General features: G+C 35.6%; 1 protein-coding gene across 8 annotated transcripts in view; it reads right to left on the bottom strand.

Moving 5' to 3' along the window:
- Nucleotides 1-16,964, bottom strand: part of CEP152 (centrosomal protein 152) — a 98,356-nt gene that overhangs the window by 39,498 nt on the left and 41,894 nt on the right. For all 8 annotated transcript variants that reach the window (XM_065941275.1, XM_065941277.1, XM_065941273.1 and 5 more), the window contains exons 13-17: nucleotides 7,666-7,861; nucleotides 1,819-1,941; nucleotides 1,141-1,250; nucleotides 273-401; nucleotides 16-151 (exon numbers count right to left, since the gene is read on the bottom strand). In XM_065941275.1, the coding sequence (XP_065797347.1) occupies nucleotides 16-151; nucleotides 273-401; nucleotides 1,141-1,250; nucleotides 1,819-1,941; nucleotides 7,666-7,861 (694 nt within the window). The remainder of the gene's footprint in view (nucleotides 1-15; nucleotides 152-272; nucleotides 402-1,140; nucleotides 1,251-1,818; nucleotides 1,942-7,665; nucleotides 7,862-16,964) is intronic.

Here is a 16,964-nt window from a genome sequence, read left to right as displayed (position 1 = left end):
GAACTTGTTCTGTACCTTCTTCTCCTGGGCATGCTGCTCTTTTTCCATGCTCTTCCTGAGAGTCGCTTCTAGGTTATCTTTCTCTCGGCACACTTCCAGGTAACATTCCTGCACAGCCGCCATCTCCTTGTTCACCTTATCTAAGTCAGACCTTGGATATACAAAACCAGCAACTAAATGTAAGGCTGCAGAACGAACAATTTTCCTCTAAATGATGGAATGAAAGAAAGCTGTCTCTACACTTTCAAGGGCAGCAAGACTTGCATTCTCACCTAAGTTGTAAGCGAGTCGCCTCGTAAACCTCAAAGAGTTGCTGTTTCTCCAAAGCGTGCTTTGCTAACAGGCTTTCCCGTATTTGGGCTTTCATGGCTTCATGGTGCTGCTGGTAAGTCCTCTCACACCTAGAGACAGACGACAGACGACAGACAGCGGGATCTAAGGCAGTGCCTAGCATTACCAGAAACAGCGAGATGAACCGGCTTCCCTCCCTTCCTTCCCTACCAATGCAAAGCGCAACTAAGATCAGATTGGTCTTCCCCAACCAAAAGTGGTAATAGTTAACTTTCAATAGATGATCTTATGAGAATCTTCAACATTTTCTTTCTACAAATGTTTCTAGAGAAAAATTAGAAACCTAGATGTGTGAATGCCCTAGTCCTTCACAGAGAGTATAACAGTCTGTGTTTAGAACTTGTTTATAAAAAAATAATTGAAATAACAGAGGGTGTGGTTCCAAAATTCTAAGTTATCTACATTAAACGCAAATACTAAAGCACCCAACTCACACATAAGTTATGTTCCAAAAGTCTGTTTCCAAGTTTACGACTTTGTATTTAGAAGACATTATTTCCTCCCACAAATTTCTCTTATAAAAAAAAAAATAGTTAAGCCATTAAGCTCTACTGTTTCGATGAACTACAGTTTGGATGATTCTATAGAACTCAACCCACTACATAACATTATGTCTATGGAAAGTGAGTTCCAAATTCTAATTTGAGAAGCCAGAGACTCATCTTCTCCAATTTATGATCTCAATGGGGAGGGTTCACCCCCATCATTTTACTTGAATCTTTTGGAGGGGGGTGTTTAAGGGAGAGAGAATAGGAGATGGGAGAAGGGAGGCCTCTGTCTGTACCTCACCTATCAACAGCTTCTTGCTTATCACGGTCAAAATCTTGTACCATTTGTCTCATTTGATTGCATAAGTCTTGATTTGTATTTCTCAGTTTTTCTTCAGTTTCTTTAAGTTCCTGGATACAAAAGAATAAAGTATTTAGAGGAAATAAACACCTTTATTGACAAGTCTAATCTTATTTTCTGATATCCTCTGTCCCTTTTCTCTTTCGTTATAACATTATTTGACATAATATCATTTTCATAATTCTATAAAAGTCTCTTCAGGCCTTGTAAGAGTATAGGCTTATCAAGTAGCTTTCTGATTGAAGTAAACATTAAAAACTTGTATAAAAGCATTCAATCAGTGAAGAATTGGCTAACTGATGCTTTCTAACAAGTCTTAGAATACAATAATCTTCCCAACCATACAAATAAGCAAGGTTTTACTTTTTGGTCAAGAGTTGACTAAGGAGCAAAGAATACCTCCAAAAGCCGTGCAATTATGCAGACAGGAAGCTGGAATTACACTAACTTAACTTCCAATGAAAATACTACCACATGACAGTGGTAAAAGAAAATAACTGGAATCCTAGTTACCTGCTAATGTACTTGGTCCACTAATACCTTTGTGTCATAGTACCTCTCTATTTTTTAATGAGGTCATGAGATTTCTCATAAAATAGAGGAAAGTTTTTTAATCACCTGATTTTGTTGCTGTAAAACTTGAATTTCATTTTTAAGCTGCAGTAGTTCATCTTTGACAATCATGTCAGAAGAGTCAGGCCATATCTGATTAGTTGGTTTTTCTGAGGTATCTGTTTTAGTCTAAATGTTAAAGAGAAATCAAAAGTTTTTCAGGTTTTTAAAAATTTTTAAGCACTGGTTTTGAAACAATGTCATACTTACAAAGAAAGTACAAAAACAGTACAAATAACCAGAGTACAATTATCAATACCAGTAAATTAACTAGGATGCAATACTATTACCCAATCTACACACCTTATACAAAATTTTCCAATTTTCTTCTAAATGTCTTTTTCTGGTTCAGGATGCAACCTACAACTCTACATTGCATTTAGTTGTCACATCTTATTAGTCTCCTCCAATCTGGGACAGTTTTTTTCAGTCTTTGTCTTTCAAATCCATGACATTTTTGAAGAGTACTTGTACTAATCATTTATTTTGTAGGCTGCCCCTCAATTTGAGCTTTTCTGATGTTACTTCATTATTAAATTTAATAATTTAAAAGGTTATGCATTTTTGGCGTGAATACCAAAGAAGTGATGTGAACACTTCTGAGGAGATATATGACATCAATATGCCTCATCATTGGTGATGATCAACTAACTGATGAAGGTCAAAAACCCTGTCTGCAGGCACCTCCACTATAAACTTACTATTTTGCAATTAATAGTAAGTATATTATTCAGAGACACTTGCGACTATGGAAACTCTCTATTTTTCATCACACTCTCGCCCATTAGGCTTAGCATATTTAGTCAATATTAATTCATACATTTTATTCAATAGGAATATATGAGAGACTTTGGTAAACTGTTTCCAGAAAGTTGGTACACATGTATACCGTCAGGTAGTACAAGAGTCTGCCCAGCTCTCTTTGCCGCCAATGGCCAGTGACTGAATGATTATTGTGTTTGATGAGGGAAAGGGTCTCCAAAATTTTTTTTATTTGCATTTCTTGTGTCACCATCAGAGAGCAACCTCTTACATGCCTTCATTGTTCACTTGTTCTTCATCTTCCCAGATATATATAGGTTAGCATTTTCCTCTTACTACTTGAGTATTTTATCCATTTTTATAAGTTATTTGTTCATTGAAGAGGTCAAAGTTGTTTCTTTTTAATATCTACTCTAATTGACCTATTGATTTTATTATTTACCTAAACTCTGAGGTCTCTTCTTCAATGTTTAAAATATATCTATAACAAAGTTCATTCCACTAACTGGGGGAAAAAGAGGTATGTGTATCTCATTCTACGTGGGGTGACAGAACCCCGAGGCTTTGGCTCTTTTTTCCCATTTAGTCTTCATTTCCTTCAGAGGGAAACTGCTCTAGTTGCTGGCTTTGCTGGTTCACCTGCCATCATGTCCCAGAAGCCACTGCTCCTGTCCCAGTCATAAGAAAGAGGAGATAAGAATATCTACTCTGTTAGCTTTCCAGACTACGGGGTATTAATGAGACTTTAAAGGATTTTGTTGATTTATTAGAATGGCTTTTTTTTTTTTTTAACATGGACTCTACTTTTTAAGGTTTATGACATTCATTTGTGCTTCCTTCCCTATAAGTGAGTTTCTATTACTTAGAATGAAAGTAACATCATACTGCTACCCTGAAAAAACAATCTTCATGGCTAGTTACTGCACTCAATTTTGACATATTTTCACACTGCAGGCACACTGGGACTTGGTACTTGCAGTAATTGTTGGCACAAAATTCAAGAATGTCTTTCAAAAGAAAAGGACCATTTGAATGTCGCCACAAAATTTCTCTCTCTAAAGCTGGAATACAGAAGGCATTATCTTCAAAAACACAAGAAATGTAATATACCAACTCTTATACTATCTTCCTAATTTCTATGTCTCAAAAAATTCTAGCCAGGACCCTTCTGAGTTGGCTACTGAACATTGCCTATCAAGTCCCTTGGAATCAGAGTATGGCTTTAACCACAGCTTGTGGTAAGGTAACGATCTCTATTAAGTATCACACACAGAAAGGGTTCTGTGTTTTATTTCTTAAGCTTACAAAAAATTCAGTGTCGATGTGGCCCCTGCCTGCTAGTAAGCCAGTCTGGTTTTCCTAAGGCCTTTGCCACATTCTACCTTAATGGCCCAGTTGTTCAACTGAAATGAACAGCATAGTATTTGACCCACTCCTAATCACTGCACAGTGCTATATATGGGCAGACTCCCCAGTTTCATCACATATTATCCTGGAAATGTCATAAAGCGGCACTGCTATGAACAGTCATACGACATGAAAGCAAAAAAAAGAAAACTCTGCAGTAACTTTAAATTGTTCTATATAAGATGAATAGAAATGGATATAAAACATACTAAAGGCATTTATAAAGAAATAAATATATCAATACCTTTAAAACATCTATGAAAGAAATCTGTCAAAAAAGATTATATAGGAAATATTTTTGTTGCCCTTCTTAATACATAAAGGCTTTACAGGAGGATTCTGATGGCCCAGTTCTCTTTAAAAAAAATCCAGGGAAGTTTAAATTATTCTCTTAGCAAGCACAAAACTTCAACATCATTTCATTAAGCTCCGGATTTGATGCCAGCTATGACTGTTCTTTCTAAAAAATCAATAGAGGCACTGCCCTAGTGGTACAGGGCTTGCCTTTCAGTGCAGGGGACTCGGGTGCAATCCCTGGTCAGGGGACTAAGATCTCACATGCTGCAGAGCAACGAAACCCACCTGCTGCACCTCCTGAGCCCATGCGCTCAAGAGCAACCAGAGAAAGTTGCTGTTCCGTGAGCAGCAACCAGAGAAAGTTGGCACCCCACAAAGACCCAGTGCAGCCACAATTAAAAAAAAAAAAAAAAACAAGACATTTAATGAATTTAGCTGCATTAAAGATTTCAGAAAGACTAAGTTTATGTAATATGAACTTCTAGCTTATTTGCTACATCCTTTTACATACGTCCGCTCAAGGCTGAAATGTCCCTTTCCACCTTCTCCCCTGGGTTTATCCTTGAGGACAGAGATCAAAAGTTCCCTCACAGACTTCACTAGGGCTACCTTAGTACCCCACGCCACCCCCAAGATCAGTTAGTTATTTCTTCTCATAGCACTTTGTAATTAGTATCATCCTTATTACACAAAGTTATACATGTCCATCTTCTTATAGATCCGTAATATTGACTACGGTAGCCAGTAACCACGTATGGTTGTTGAGTGCTTGAAATGTGACTTGTCCAAATAGAAACATGCAGTAAGCAGAAAATACATGCCAGATTTCAAGGGCAGAGCACACACACACACACAAAACTGTCTTATTAATAATTTTATATTGATCACATATTGATAAGATAATATTTTATATATCCTAGGTTAAATAAATTATTAAAATCAATTTCACCTATTTTACTGTAATGTGACTACTAGAGATTTTAAGTTATATATATGGCATTATTATATTTCCACTGGATAGCAATATTCTAGAATCGAAGTTCCTTCACAGAACAGCCATTGTTTCTTTCATCGCTGAATCCCATTAGACCTTGCATAAAGTAGCTTTAAAAAAAAACAAAAAACTAAACTGAATGATTTTCTTTTCATCCACATACCTCCCCAACCCTGCTTTCTGACTTTACAGACTAAATAGGGAGCTTCATTAGAAAAGGATGAGAGAAACAGGAGGCAAAGGCCAAGTTTGAAGGCATTCATTGCTAATGAGATGACTGAGAACTTGAGTGCTTATTTTAAAAACTGACCTGTCCATTAAATTACTACCTCCTCTCCCTCTTCCCCATCTAGAAAATGGGTCAACATATGTAATAATTCAATAAATATTTACTGAGCAAACACTCACAGAATTATCAAGACAATACTCTCAAGAGATTCCTATATAGTTAAGTTGAAGCAGAATAGCCATAAAGCATCAAGGACCGAATTCAGTCTCACTTTAAGAAAAACCAAATGTAGACTGCTGAGAAATCACTATGGCAGAAGGCTACCTGGCAAAAAAAAAAAAAAAAAAAGATATTCAAAGATGAGATGGCTCCCTCCAACCTACTGATAAAAACAGACTGTAGAGTGTGGAGGCAAACGGAAAGGTTAAAAACAACACAAGGAACGGCCACCAGCCATTGCCACACATGTGAAAGTGTATCTGTACAGCAAACGTCAAGTAGGGATTTCAATATGGAAAAGAGAAAGCAACAAGACACCAGAGCTAAGGTTCAGACCCCAAATAAGGCTCCTACCCTTAGCACACTCACACTAAAAGGCTTATTAAACTAATCAACTCTAACCTAACACAAATTTTCATTTCCATTCTTTATAAAAAAAACACATGGAAACAGTTAAAAAAGCTTGGTTTAAAGATGTTAAATGTGCTGTGGGGAAGCACAGTCTCCCGTTTCTCATTTGCTTATTAATATTGAAATCAATGTGCTCATCAAATATAGTTACTCAAAAGAAAGAACCAAACTGGGCAGGGTTTTCACAGTGAGAGCACACTATTATTTCTGGAAAGCAAACTAGGCACGATTAAAATTCCACAATAATAAGCGCCAGAGAACATCTTGCACACTTTGCTTTAATAGCACTGTTTTAATGAATACAACTCCTAGCTTAAAGGATCAAGAGATAAAACAGTACCAAAGTAGGAAGTAAAATATTATTTCCATCCATGAGGAAAAAGAATATACTACCTACATCCTTTTTTTTTTTTTGGCTCACTACACACCACGGAGGATCTTAGGTTCTCTGGCCAGGGATTGAACCCATGCCTTCTGCAGAAGCACAGAGTCTTGAACACTGGAACACCAGGGAAGTCCCACCTACCTACACTCATATATTACCTTCCCTCTCCTCTTAGCTTCTAGATCTTTCTTTCCAATGGGAATAGAGGTGAGCTGGGATACAGAAATAGAGAAGGGTGAAAAAGGCAGCTGTTGAAAGAGCTAGGGATTTCAGGCCAATCCCTAGAGACCTCTGATAGCATGATCTCAGAGAAATAACCTTGACCTACTCATTAGTCCAATGTTTTAGTTTCAATTCACCCAAAGACTCACTCTAAGCCCAGAAGGGTCACAAATTCCTCCAGTTTCATTTACCTTATCTATAAAGTAAGCACACTAACTCACTTTATAAAGATATAAAGGTGGGTTTCAAGGACTCTGACAAGCCTTTCCCACCTCTAACACCACCATACAATTAATTTTTTTTTTCATTGTAGAATGACTTCTTTTAAGAACATGGGCCAAGGAAACATCAGACAAATCGCTAGGGCATTTCATTGCGGAGAGTCTAACTAGATGTTACAGCACTAACAAGGTTGGAACAGATACCCTGTTATAAAGAATGCTTCACTGGATTTGTGGTTATGGAATTTTACCTAATTGGCCTAGGTGCCAAGAGTAACCAGAAAGTATACTCCTTTAAGTGGCATTTCCTTCCTTAAACTTCATTTATGGACTTCCCTGGTGGTCCAGTCGTTGGGAATCTGCCTGCCAATGCAGGGGACGTGGGTTCGATCCCTACTCTGGGAGGATTCCACATGCCGAGGGGCAACTAAGCCTGAGAGCCACAACTACTGAGCCTGCACTCCGAAACAAGAGAAATCACCACAATGAGAAGCCCGGGCTCCGTAACTAACTAGCATTCCCTATTTTCTGCAACCAGAGAAAGCCCGTGTGTAGCAAAGTAGATCCAGCACAGTCAGAAATTAACTTTACATATAAAAAAGTCAAATGAACGCCTGAAAGACAAAGGTTTAATTTAAATGTGAAAACTGTAAGACTTTTCTTTATGAAGTCTTGAAAAACAGCTTTACAGCTTTACAAATTCTACCTCAATGCTTTTTTTATCCTTCTCCACTTGGAGATCTTCAATTTTCTTATGAGAGTTTTTGAGCTCGCTTTGTAACTGAGACACCAGATGACGCTTCACAGAGTTGCTATCCAGCAAACGCTGCACCTCTGCTTTCAGCTTCAAGATGACCTCCTCTTTAGAAAGCGCTTCATCTGGGCCTTCTGGTTGTACAATGCTAATGGAAAAATGATCGTATTTAAGGTTAAATCCAATAACAAATCAAGCATGACTCTTCCTTAAAAGCAACTAACTGTAGTGGTAACCATGCTTTGCAACCCATCCAACTATATATTCGTATTTCAAAAACAATTTTAAGCTTTGTCATACACAGGTTATTGCCTTTGATACATCCCTATATAAAAAATAAGTTCATTCACAGGAAGACCATTCTTAAGCATAGTCCTGCTGCCTCACTGCAAGAAGTTCAACCATATGAACTTCAGCAGAGCATGCATTTTTACTTTTGATAAATTGCATGCTATATATATATGTCCTTCATGACTCCAAGAGAAACAATGTGAAAATAAAGAGGAAATGAATAGTAAAACACTAGTTATCCTCATCAACAATTTCTGTCTCTCTTTTATTAAAACACAAGTCTGGGTGGATATCTGAACAACTGGAAAGAAAAAAAAAATAACACAAATAAATGCCATGCTAATTTAATCCCCACTGTAGTTGGTCAATAAATTTTAAAATTGGAATGAGTATTTCTGTTCCTTGCCATAATGGATTAAAAGGACCAGTCTTCTCTGTCTTTAAAAAAGCTAGAAAACTAAATAAAATAAATGAAATGGTAGTGTTCAAACACTGGACAACAAGCAGTATAGTGTAGTGATGCTTGAGGAAAGTAAAGCAGTTAGCCCTATAATGGCTGCAGCTTTCTTCCTGGAGAGTTTCCAGTATGCAGCTTAGAAAGAGGAAACCCAGGGAGTCCGCTCTCTGCAATCTCACCGAGTTGGAGAATTCAGTATGGGAAAACCAAAATGGCTAGAATCTGGGGAGCAAAACACTGTGAGGAAGGTAGCTACACAGAGAAAGGGCCCTGGAGACCTGTGGTGTATGTGAGAAAATTACCTCAAGACGGGGGCGAGGCAGGGAAAGCCACAGCAAAAGAGCAGGGCGGGGAATATTTTGTATTTCAATGAACCATAGTGGAGAGACTTCCTAAGCCACACAGCATCAAATACTGCCTTAGTAACAAGGCCAAATTAGCCCCAGATTAAGCTGTTTGTTCTAAATCTGATCTAATGAAGCCTACAGAGAAGCCTTGAAAGGATCAAAGGAATTCCAGGTAACTTTAGTATGTTACAGAAAAAGAATAACAGTATTTTTTTTTTTAATGCAATGAAGTCCAAAATCTAAAGCATACAATACAGAATGTCCAGCATCCAATCAAAATTTACCAAATGTGAATAAAGCAGGAAAGAAAATATGAACTGTAACCAGGAGAAAATGACCAGGGATGACAGATAGTAGAATTAATTAAGTATATGCCATATGCTCAAGGAGGTGGGGGGGAGGGACACAAAAACAATGAGGAGGGAAATGGAAGACTTTATGCCCCAAATTGGACTTACAGAGACAAAAAATAAAAATATCTGAAAAAAATATACCTACTAGATGAAATTAACAGCATATTTAATACAGCATACGAAAAGATCCATGGACATAAAGACATAGCAAACTTAAACACAAAGAGAAAGAAGACCAGAAATACATAGAGTATATTACATTTTCTAACCTGACTGTAGTTAAAGTCCCACAAGAGTGGGGAGGCTGATAGAAAAAACATTTGAAAAAATAATAACCACAATTTTTCTATCTGATGAAAATTAAAACCCCCTAAAACCTAGAAGCTCAATGAATCTCAAGCACAAAAAACATGAAAACCATTATAAGTTATATCAACACCCAACTGCTTAAGCCAATGATAAAGTAAGAGTGCAGGAAGATTCCTGAGGAGATGACCAGAGGAAGGAATTCTGGATTCTGTGTATAAGCAAGCCTTAGTCTAAGCCCTGAACTATGCGTGCAGAGAACCGACTGCATGCATCAAATCAGCAAAGATTTGGAGAATCTCTCTGAAATTTGAACCACACAAGTCTCAAACTGACTAACCCTGGAGAGGCACATACATACACAGGACAGATTCAAATCAATGTGGCAAAGGCTCAGAAAAATAAATGAAGATTTGAAACACCCATACAAGTCTCTAAACAACAAAAAAACCACAATGTCTAGTATACAATCTAAAATTACTCAATATAAAACTAACAAGGAAAACCCAAATGCTACAAATATTACAGAGAGTTTTAAAAGTTTAAAGCAGCAAATATCTAGCCTTTATGAGTAAAGAAAACATACTCGAAATGAATGAAAAAATAGGAATTTTCAACAGAGCATAAAATGTTAAAAAGAACCAAATAGATATTTTATCATTAAAAAATACAATACCTAAAAGTTAAAAAAAAAAAAAAAAAAGGAAAACTCAACTGACAGGCTCAACAGAATAGAAATGACAGAGGAGTGAGTGAGTGGACTTGAAAACAGTTCAATAGCAATTATCTAATGCGGAAAAAAAAAAAATGAACAGTGTCTCAGAGAACTGTGGGACAACATAAAAAGATTTAACATTATATGTAATTGGAGGACCAGAAGGAGAGAGAAAGCAATAGGGGCAGAAAAAGTATTTGAAGAAATAATAGTTAACATTTTCACAAATTTGGTAAAAGACATAATTTACATTTTCAAGAAGCTCAGTGAACCGCAAATGAGATAAACTAAAAGAAAAGCACACTTAGACACATCATGATGAAAGTACTGAAAAAAGAAAAAGAAAAAAATATCTTAAAAACAGCAGGAGAAAAAAACTACATTCAAATAATGATTCAAAAATCGATTCAAGAAACGATTCAAATAACAATAGATTTCTATTCAGGAACTACCAAGGCCAGAGACAGTGGGAGAGCATACTTTTAAAGTGCTGAAATAAAAGAACTTTTATTGATCCAGAATTCTGTAATCACCAAACATAACAACATTTCCATATAAGGAAACTAAGAATTTGCAGACATGCTCTAGAACAAATGCCAAAGGAAATTCTTCAGCTAAAGGGAAATCTCTACACTGAAAACTACTAAACATTGAGACTTCCCTGGTAGTCCAGTGGCTAAGACTCAGAGCTCCCAGTGCAGGGGGCGAAGGTTCAATCCCCAGTCAGGGAACTAAACCCCACATGTCACAACTCAAGATCCTGCATGCCACAATTAAGACTCCTGCACCACCAAATAAACAAACATTTAATAAAATCTACAAAACATAACTGAGAGAAATGGAAGAAGACCTAGATAAACAGAGAAGTATAGCATGCATATTCAGAAACTGAAAGACTCAATTTCTTTAATTCCCTCAGCTTTATGGAAGTGTATGTGGCAAGTGGCAATTTCTTAAGATGGCAATCTTCCCAAAACTGACCTATAAAATCAACACATTTCAAAATTTGAAATTTAAGTTTCAAATTTGTCCAAAGGGCAAATTCTGTATTAGTTGACAAGCTAATCAAAAAATTTATTTTGAAATGCAAAGTACTTAGAGTAGCCAAAACAATTTTGAAAACAACGAAGTTGAAGGATTTGTTCAACCCATTTCAAGACTACATTATCAAGACTGCTCCCTCCAAAATGATCACTGGAACAGAATGGAGAGTACAGAAACAGGCCCACAAACATACAGTCAACTGATTATTAAATATATCAAGGCAAGTCAATTGGGAAAGAAAAGTTTTTCTGACAAATGGAATTAGATCAATTGGATTTATTGGAATAAAAAAAATCAAATTTTCCTTCACACTATACTAAAAAATTAACTCATAATGGATCACAGATGTAAATATAAGAGCCAAAACTATCAAATTTCTAAAATCATAACAGAAACATTTTGTTAACACTGAGTTACAATAACTCATGAACTGTACAAAAATCACGAAGTGTAAATAAGAAATAAATTTGAGTTCATAAAAAAACTTTTGCTCTTCAAAAGATAACATAAGAAAATGGTAAAATAAACCAGAGAGGGGAGAAAAACACTCACAACACATATATCTGACAAAGGGCTTGTATCCTGAAATATATGAAGACCAAACAACATATTGTTGTTCAGTAGCCAAGTCATGTCCGGCTCTTCATGACCCCATGGACTATAGCATGCCAGTCCATATATATACACCAAACAACATATACAAATGGCAGTTAAGTGTGGCAAGAAAAGAGGAAGCAAACCACATCAAAAGATGCTTAACATTATTAGTCATTAGAGAAATACAAATTAAAACCACAATGAGATATCACTACACATACACTAGAAGTGCTCAGATCTTAAAAGATTGGCTATCAAGTTTTAACAATGACAGAGAACAAATGAAACTCTCTAAGACATTTCTTCTGGGAATGCAAAATGGTAAAACCACTTTGGGAAAGAGCATTTATACTACTAATGTCTAAATAAAATACAGGAACTTTAAGTTTAAAGGGAAAGCAATTTGGAGCATAAGTGAAAAGGAAGAAGGTAAGACTATCTCCATTGGCAGATGATACAATTATATCTAAAAAATCTTAAATCTAATGGAAAAACTACTATGAAGAGAATTAGAATGCAACAGGTTACAACCTAAAATATAGAAATCATATATACACACAATACTCAGAAGAAATAATGGAAAAGAACATGCCATTCACTATTGCAAATAAAATATCTAGGCATCAATTTAACAAGAATTTTGCAAAATCTAAATGTGAAAAACTTCAAAATACTCTTAAAAGACAAACAGATTTAAGCAAATGAAAAGACATGCTACATTCTTGAATAAGTAAATTCAACATCCTAAAGATATCAGTTCTCCCTGGGTTAATGTGTGTGTGTGTGTGTATGTGTGTGTGTGTGTGTGTATATATATATATATATATATATATATATATATCTCTCTCTCTCTCTCTAACATGACCCTAGTGAAAATATTATCAGGATTTTTTTTTTCCTGGAACAGAACAAGTTAAACATGGAAGTTCACACGCAAGTGTAAACAAGCAAGAATAGTTAGAAAAACCCCAACAAGAACAGCAGTTTCAGGTAGATGGCAAAACTAAAGTATAAAGCAAAGCAATAAAGCTTTCAGAAAGCAGCATAAAAGAATAACTTCATGACCCTGAAGTAAGGAAAGATTTTTCTTAAAGGGACTATAAAAAGTACTAACCATGAAGATGGAAATTTTTGACTGATGTTTAAGAACTTCCATTCATCAATAAATACATGAAAAGGATAAAAAAACAAGCCCAAAGTGAAAAAAGATATTTGCAATACACATAACCAAAGAATGCCTATCTAGAACAGATATTAAAAAACAAAATACTCCTATAAATCAACAGAACACATACGCACACAAAAAAATCATGTAAAAACTGAGAAGGGACACAAGCAAGTCCTTCTTCACACACACACCCCCCTACACCCAAGCCATCAATAAACACAATAGACATATTTTCTTAAATAGAAGTCAATCTCATTAGTAATCTGGGATAATGCAAATAAAGATCAAAATAAAATAACACTACACATTAATGACAATATCAAGTGTTACCAAGAAGACAAAGCACAACTACAATTTTCATACACTTCTTGTGGTGAGGTAAACTGGCACAACTAATTTGGAAAAGATTTTGGCATTATCTATTAAAATTGAAACACATGTACTACAAGAAATTTCACTTCTAAGTATATACCCAACTGAAATGTACATTGCACCAGAAAATAACATTAAGAATCTATGAATGGGAGAAAGGAAAATAAACTGTGGAATATTCATACAAATGAAAGCTACACACACATATATTTACATATGTAAATGAAAGAGTTATAGCTACTTGTAATGTAGCTACAGCTACAAAGTAATGTAAGTCTCACAAACAAAATGTTGGTGAAAGAAAAATCTAAAGAAAACCTATATCTACAGAAAACCCACAGCTAGACTCCATGCTTAATGAACAATGGCTAAATACTTCCATGTAAAATCAGAAGCAAGACAAGGATATCTACTTTTGCCACTTCTGTCAAAACTGTAGAGTTTCTAGCTAGAGCAATTAGTCAACAGAAAGAAATAAAAGGCATTGGAAAGAAAGAAATATGTCTATTTTCAGGTGACATGATCTTGACTATAAAAGATCCTAAGGAGTTCACTAAAAAAACTATTTGAACTAATTATAATTAGCAAGTTAAGCAATGTGGCAGGACACAAGATCAATATAACATCAATTGTATTTCTATACACTAGTAGTGAACTGCCTGAAAATAAATTTAAGAAAACAATCCAAAGAATTCCCTGGTGGGTCTAGTGGTTAGGACTCCATGCTTTCATTGTAGGGGGCACAGGTTTGATCCCTGGTTGGGGAACTAAGATCCTCCAAGTTATGTGGTGAGGTCAGAAAAATAAATAAGAGAAAACAATCCAGCAAAAAGAATAGCCAAGAGAATAAAACACTGGAGTAAGTTTAACAAAAGCATGACTAATACACTGAAAACCACAAAATTATAAACGTGTATGACCAATACACTGAAAGAAATAAAAGAAGATCAAAATAAATGGAAAAATATCCAGTGTTCAGGGATCAGGACACAATATTATTAAGATGGCAATATTCCTCCAAATTGTTCTACAGATTCCATACAATCCCTACCACAATCTTGCCTAATTTCTTTGCAGAAATTGACAAACTGATCATAAAATTCATATGGAATTGCAAGAGACTCAGATTAGCCAAAGAAATCTTGAAAAGGAAGAACAAAGTTGGAAGACTCACACTTTCCAATTTCAAAAGTTACTACAAAGATATGGCAATCTAGTGCATAAAGATACATAGCTCAATGAGATAAAACTGAGAGCTCAGAAATAAACTCTCACATTCACAATCAATTCATTTTTTGACAAGCATGACAAAACAATTTAGTGAAAAATAGTCTTTTCAACAAATGGTACAAAACAACTGGATATCCACATGCAAAAGAATAAAGTTGGACCCCTACCTCATATCATATGCAAAAAATTAATTCAAAATGGATTTCAAGACATAATATAAGAGATAATACTCTTAGAAGAAAACAGGTATAAAACTTCAGAATCTCGGATTAGAGAATGGTTTCTTAGAAAAGTACAGGCAACCAAAGGAAAAAAAATACACAAGTTAGCCTTCATAAAATTAAAGGCTTTCATGCTTCAAAGCATGCTATCAAGAAACAGAAAAGACAGCTCACTGAATAGGAAAAAATATAGGCAAATCATGTATCTGACAAGGGACTTAAATTCAGGATATATAAATAGTTAAAACTAAACAGTAAAAAGCCAACCCAATTTTTAAATGGGCAAAAGATGTGAATAGACATTTCTCCAAAGGAAAAACACAAATGGCCAATCAACACATGAAAAAATGTTCAACATGATTAGCCATCAAGTAAAAACCACATCATTAGCAAATCACCATGATAAGAAATTATTCCATATCCACCAGGAAACTATAGTTTCTTAAATAGAAAATAACAAGTGCTGATGAAGATATAAAGAAACTGAAACCCTCATTCATTGCCAGTGACAATGTAAAACAGTGCAGCCACTTCAGAAAACTGACCATTTTTCGAAATGCTAAGCATAAAGTTGCCATATAAACCATCTAAGAAAGCTGAAAACATGTCCACTCAAAACTTTGCAGCATTATTCATAATAGCCAAAAAGTAAAATGATCCAAATAAATGTCTATTAGCTGATGAATAAACAAGCAAACTGTGCTATATTTGTACAATATTACTTGTTCAGAATATATTTGGAATATTACTTGGCTATAAAATGGACTGAAGTAGTGATACATGCTACAACATGGATGAACCTTGAAAGCATTATGTGCCAAGTGAAAGAAGCCAATCAAAAAAAAAAAAAAGCTAACCACATATTATATAAATCCATTAAAGTGAAATATACAGAATAGGAAAATCCATAGAGGTAGAAAGAAAATTAGTATTTGCCTGAGCTGCCGGTAAAGAATCCACCTGCAATGCAGAAGATCCCAGGTGGATTCCTGAGTGGGGAAGTTCCCTTGGCAAAGGGATGGGTACCCACTCTGACATTCTTGGGCTTCCCTGGCAGATGTTAAAGAATCCACCTGCAATGCAGGAGACCTGGGTTTGATCCTTGGGTCGGGAAGATCCCCTGGGGGAGAGCATGGCAACCCACTCCAGTATTCTTGCCTGGGGAATCCCCAAGGGCAGAGCCAGACGTGCTATGGTTCCTGGGGTGGCAGAGTCGGACACAACCGAGCAACTAAGTAGAGCACAGTGAAGATAGACAGGATGACAGGGAATGACTGGGAGCAAGCACTGGACTTCTTGTGGGGAAAGCGGAAATGTTTTAAAATTAGGTTGTGGTAATAGACGGACAACTTTGGGGATACTAAACACACTGAACTGTGTACACTCCAAATGGGTGAATTTTATGATCCTGGAAATATAGCTGACCCTTGAACAACGTGGAGGATTGGGGGTGCTGGCCCCCTCCTTCACCACCTGTAAAATAAAAATACATGTACTATGTTTATTTTATTTTTTATTTATTTATTTTTTTTTTTAAATTTATTTTTTTATTTTTCAGTGGGTTTTGTCATACGTTGATATGAATCAGCCATAGAGCTACACGAATTCCCCATCCCGGTCTCCCATCCCACCTCCCTCTCCACCCGTATGTTTATCTTAAAAATCCACATATAAGTGGACTTCTGCAGTTCAAACCCATGTTGCTCAAGGGTCAACTGTATATATCTCAATAAAGCTATAGAAAAGAGGAAAAAAGAAAAACCACCTGATATATGAGTTCCCTCTAAATGAAGGCAAATCTAACATAAAGTTCAGGCAAGAATAACTAGCTTTTAAAAGATAACAAGAAAATCAAAATAATTTAAGAGTTAAGACAGCAGTAAGCTCAACATTATGACTAGAAAGAGGAATACAGGCTGGCAATGTTTTATTTCTTGACCTTGATGATAGTTCCATGGGAATTCATTTTAATATCATACATTAAGCTAGACACTTATATTTCATACACTTTTATGTGTTATATTTTACAATTTTAAAAGGTTTAAAAAGCAAAGTTATAAAAAATACTAGAAAAATATCATCAAGAAATCAAAAGGGAAAAGTGATGGATCTAACTACATAAAATTTTTAAACAGGAAAAGTGATAACCT

This window comes from Muntiacus reevesi, chromosome 7, assembly GCF_963930625.1.
Source record: "Muntiacus reevesi chromosome 7, mMunRee1.1, whole genome shotgun sequence".
In the NCBI taxonomy this organism is placed as follows: Eukaryota; Metazoa; Chordata; class Mammalia; order Artiodactyla; family Cervidae; genus Muntiacus; species Muntiacus reevesi.
Note: the sequence above shows the minus strand (reverse complement) of the source record. Positions and strands in the feature narration are given on the sequence as shown.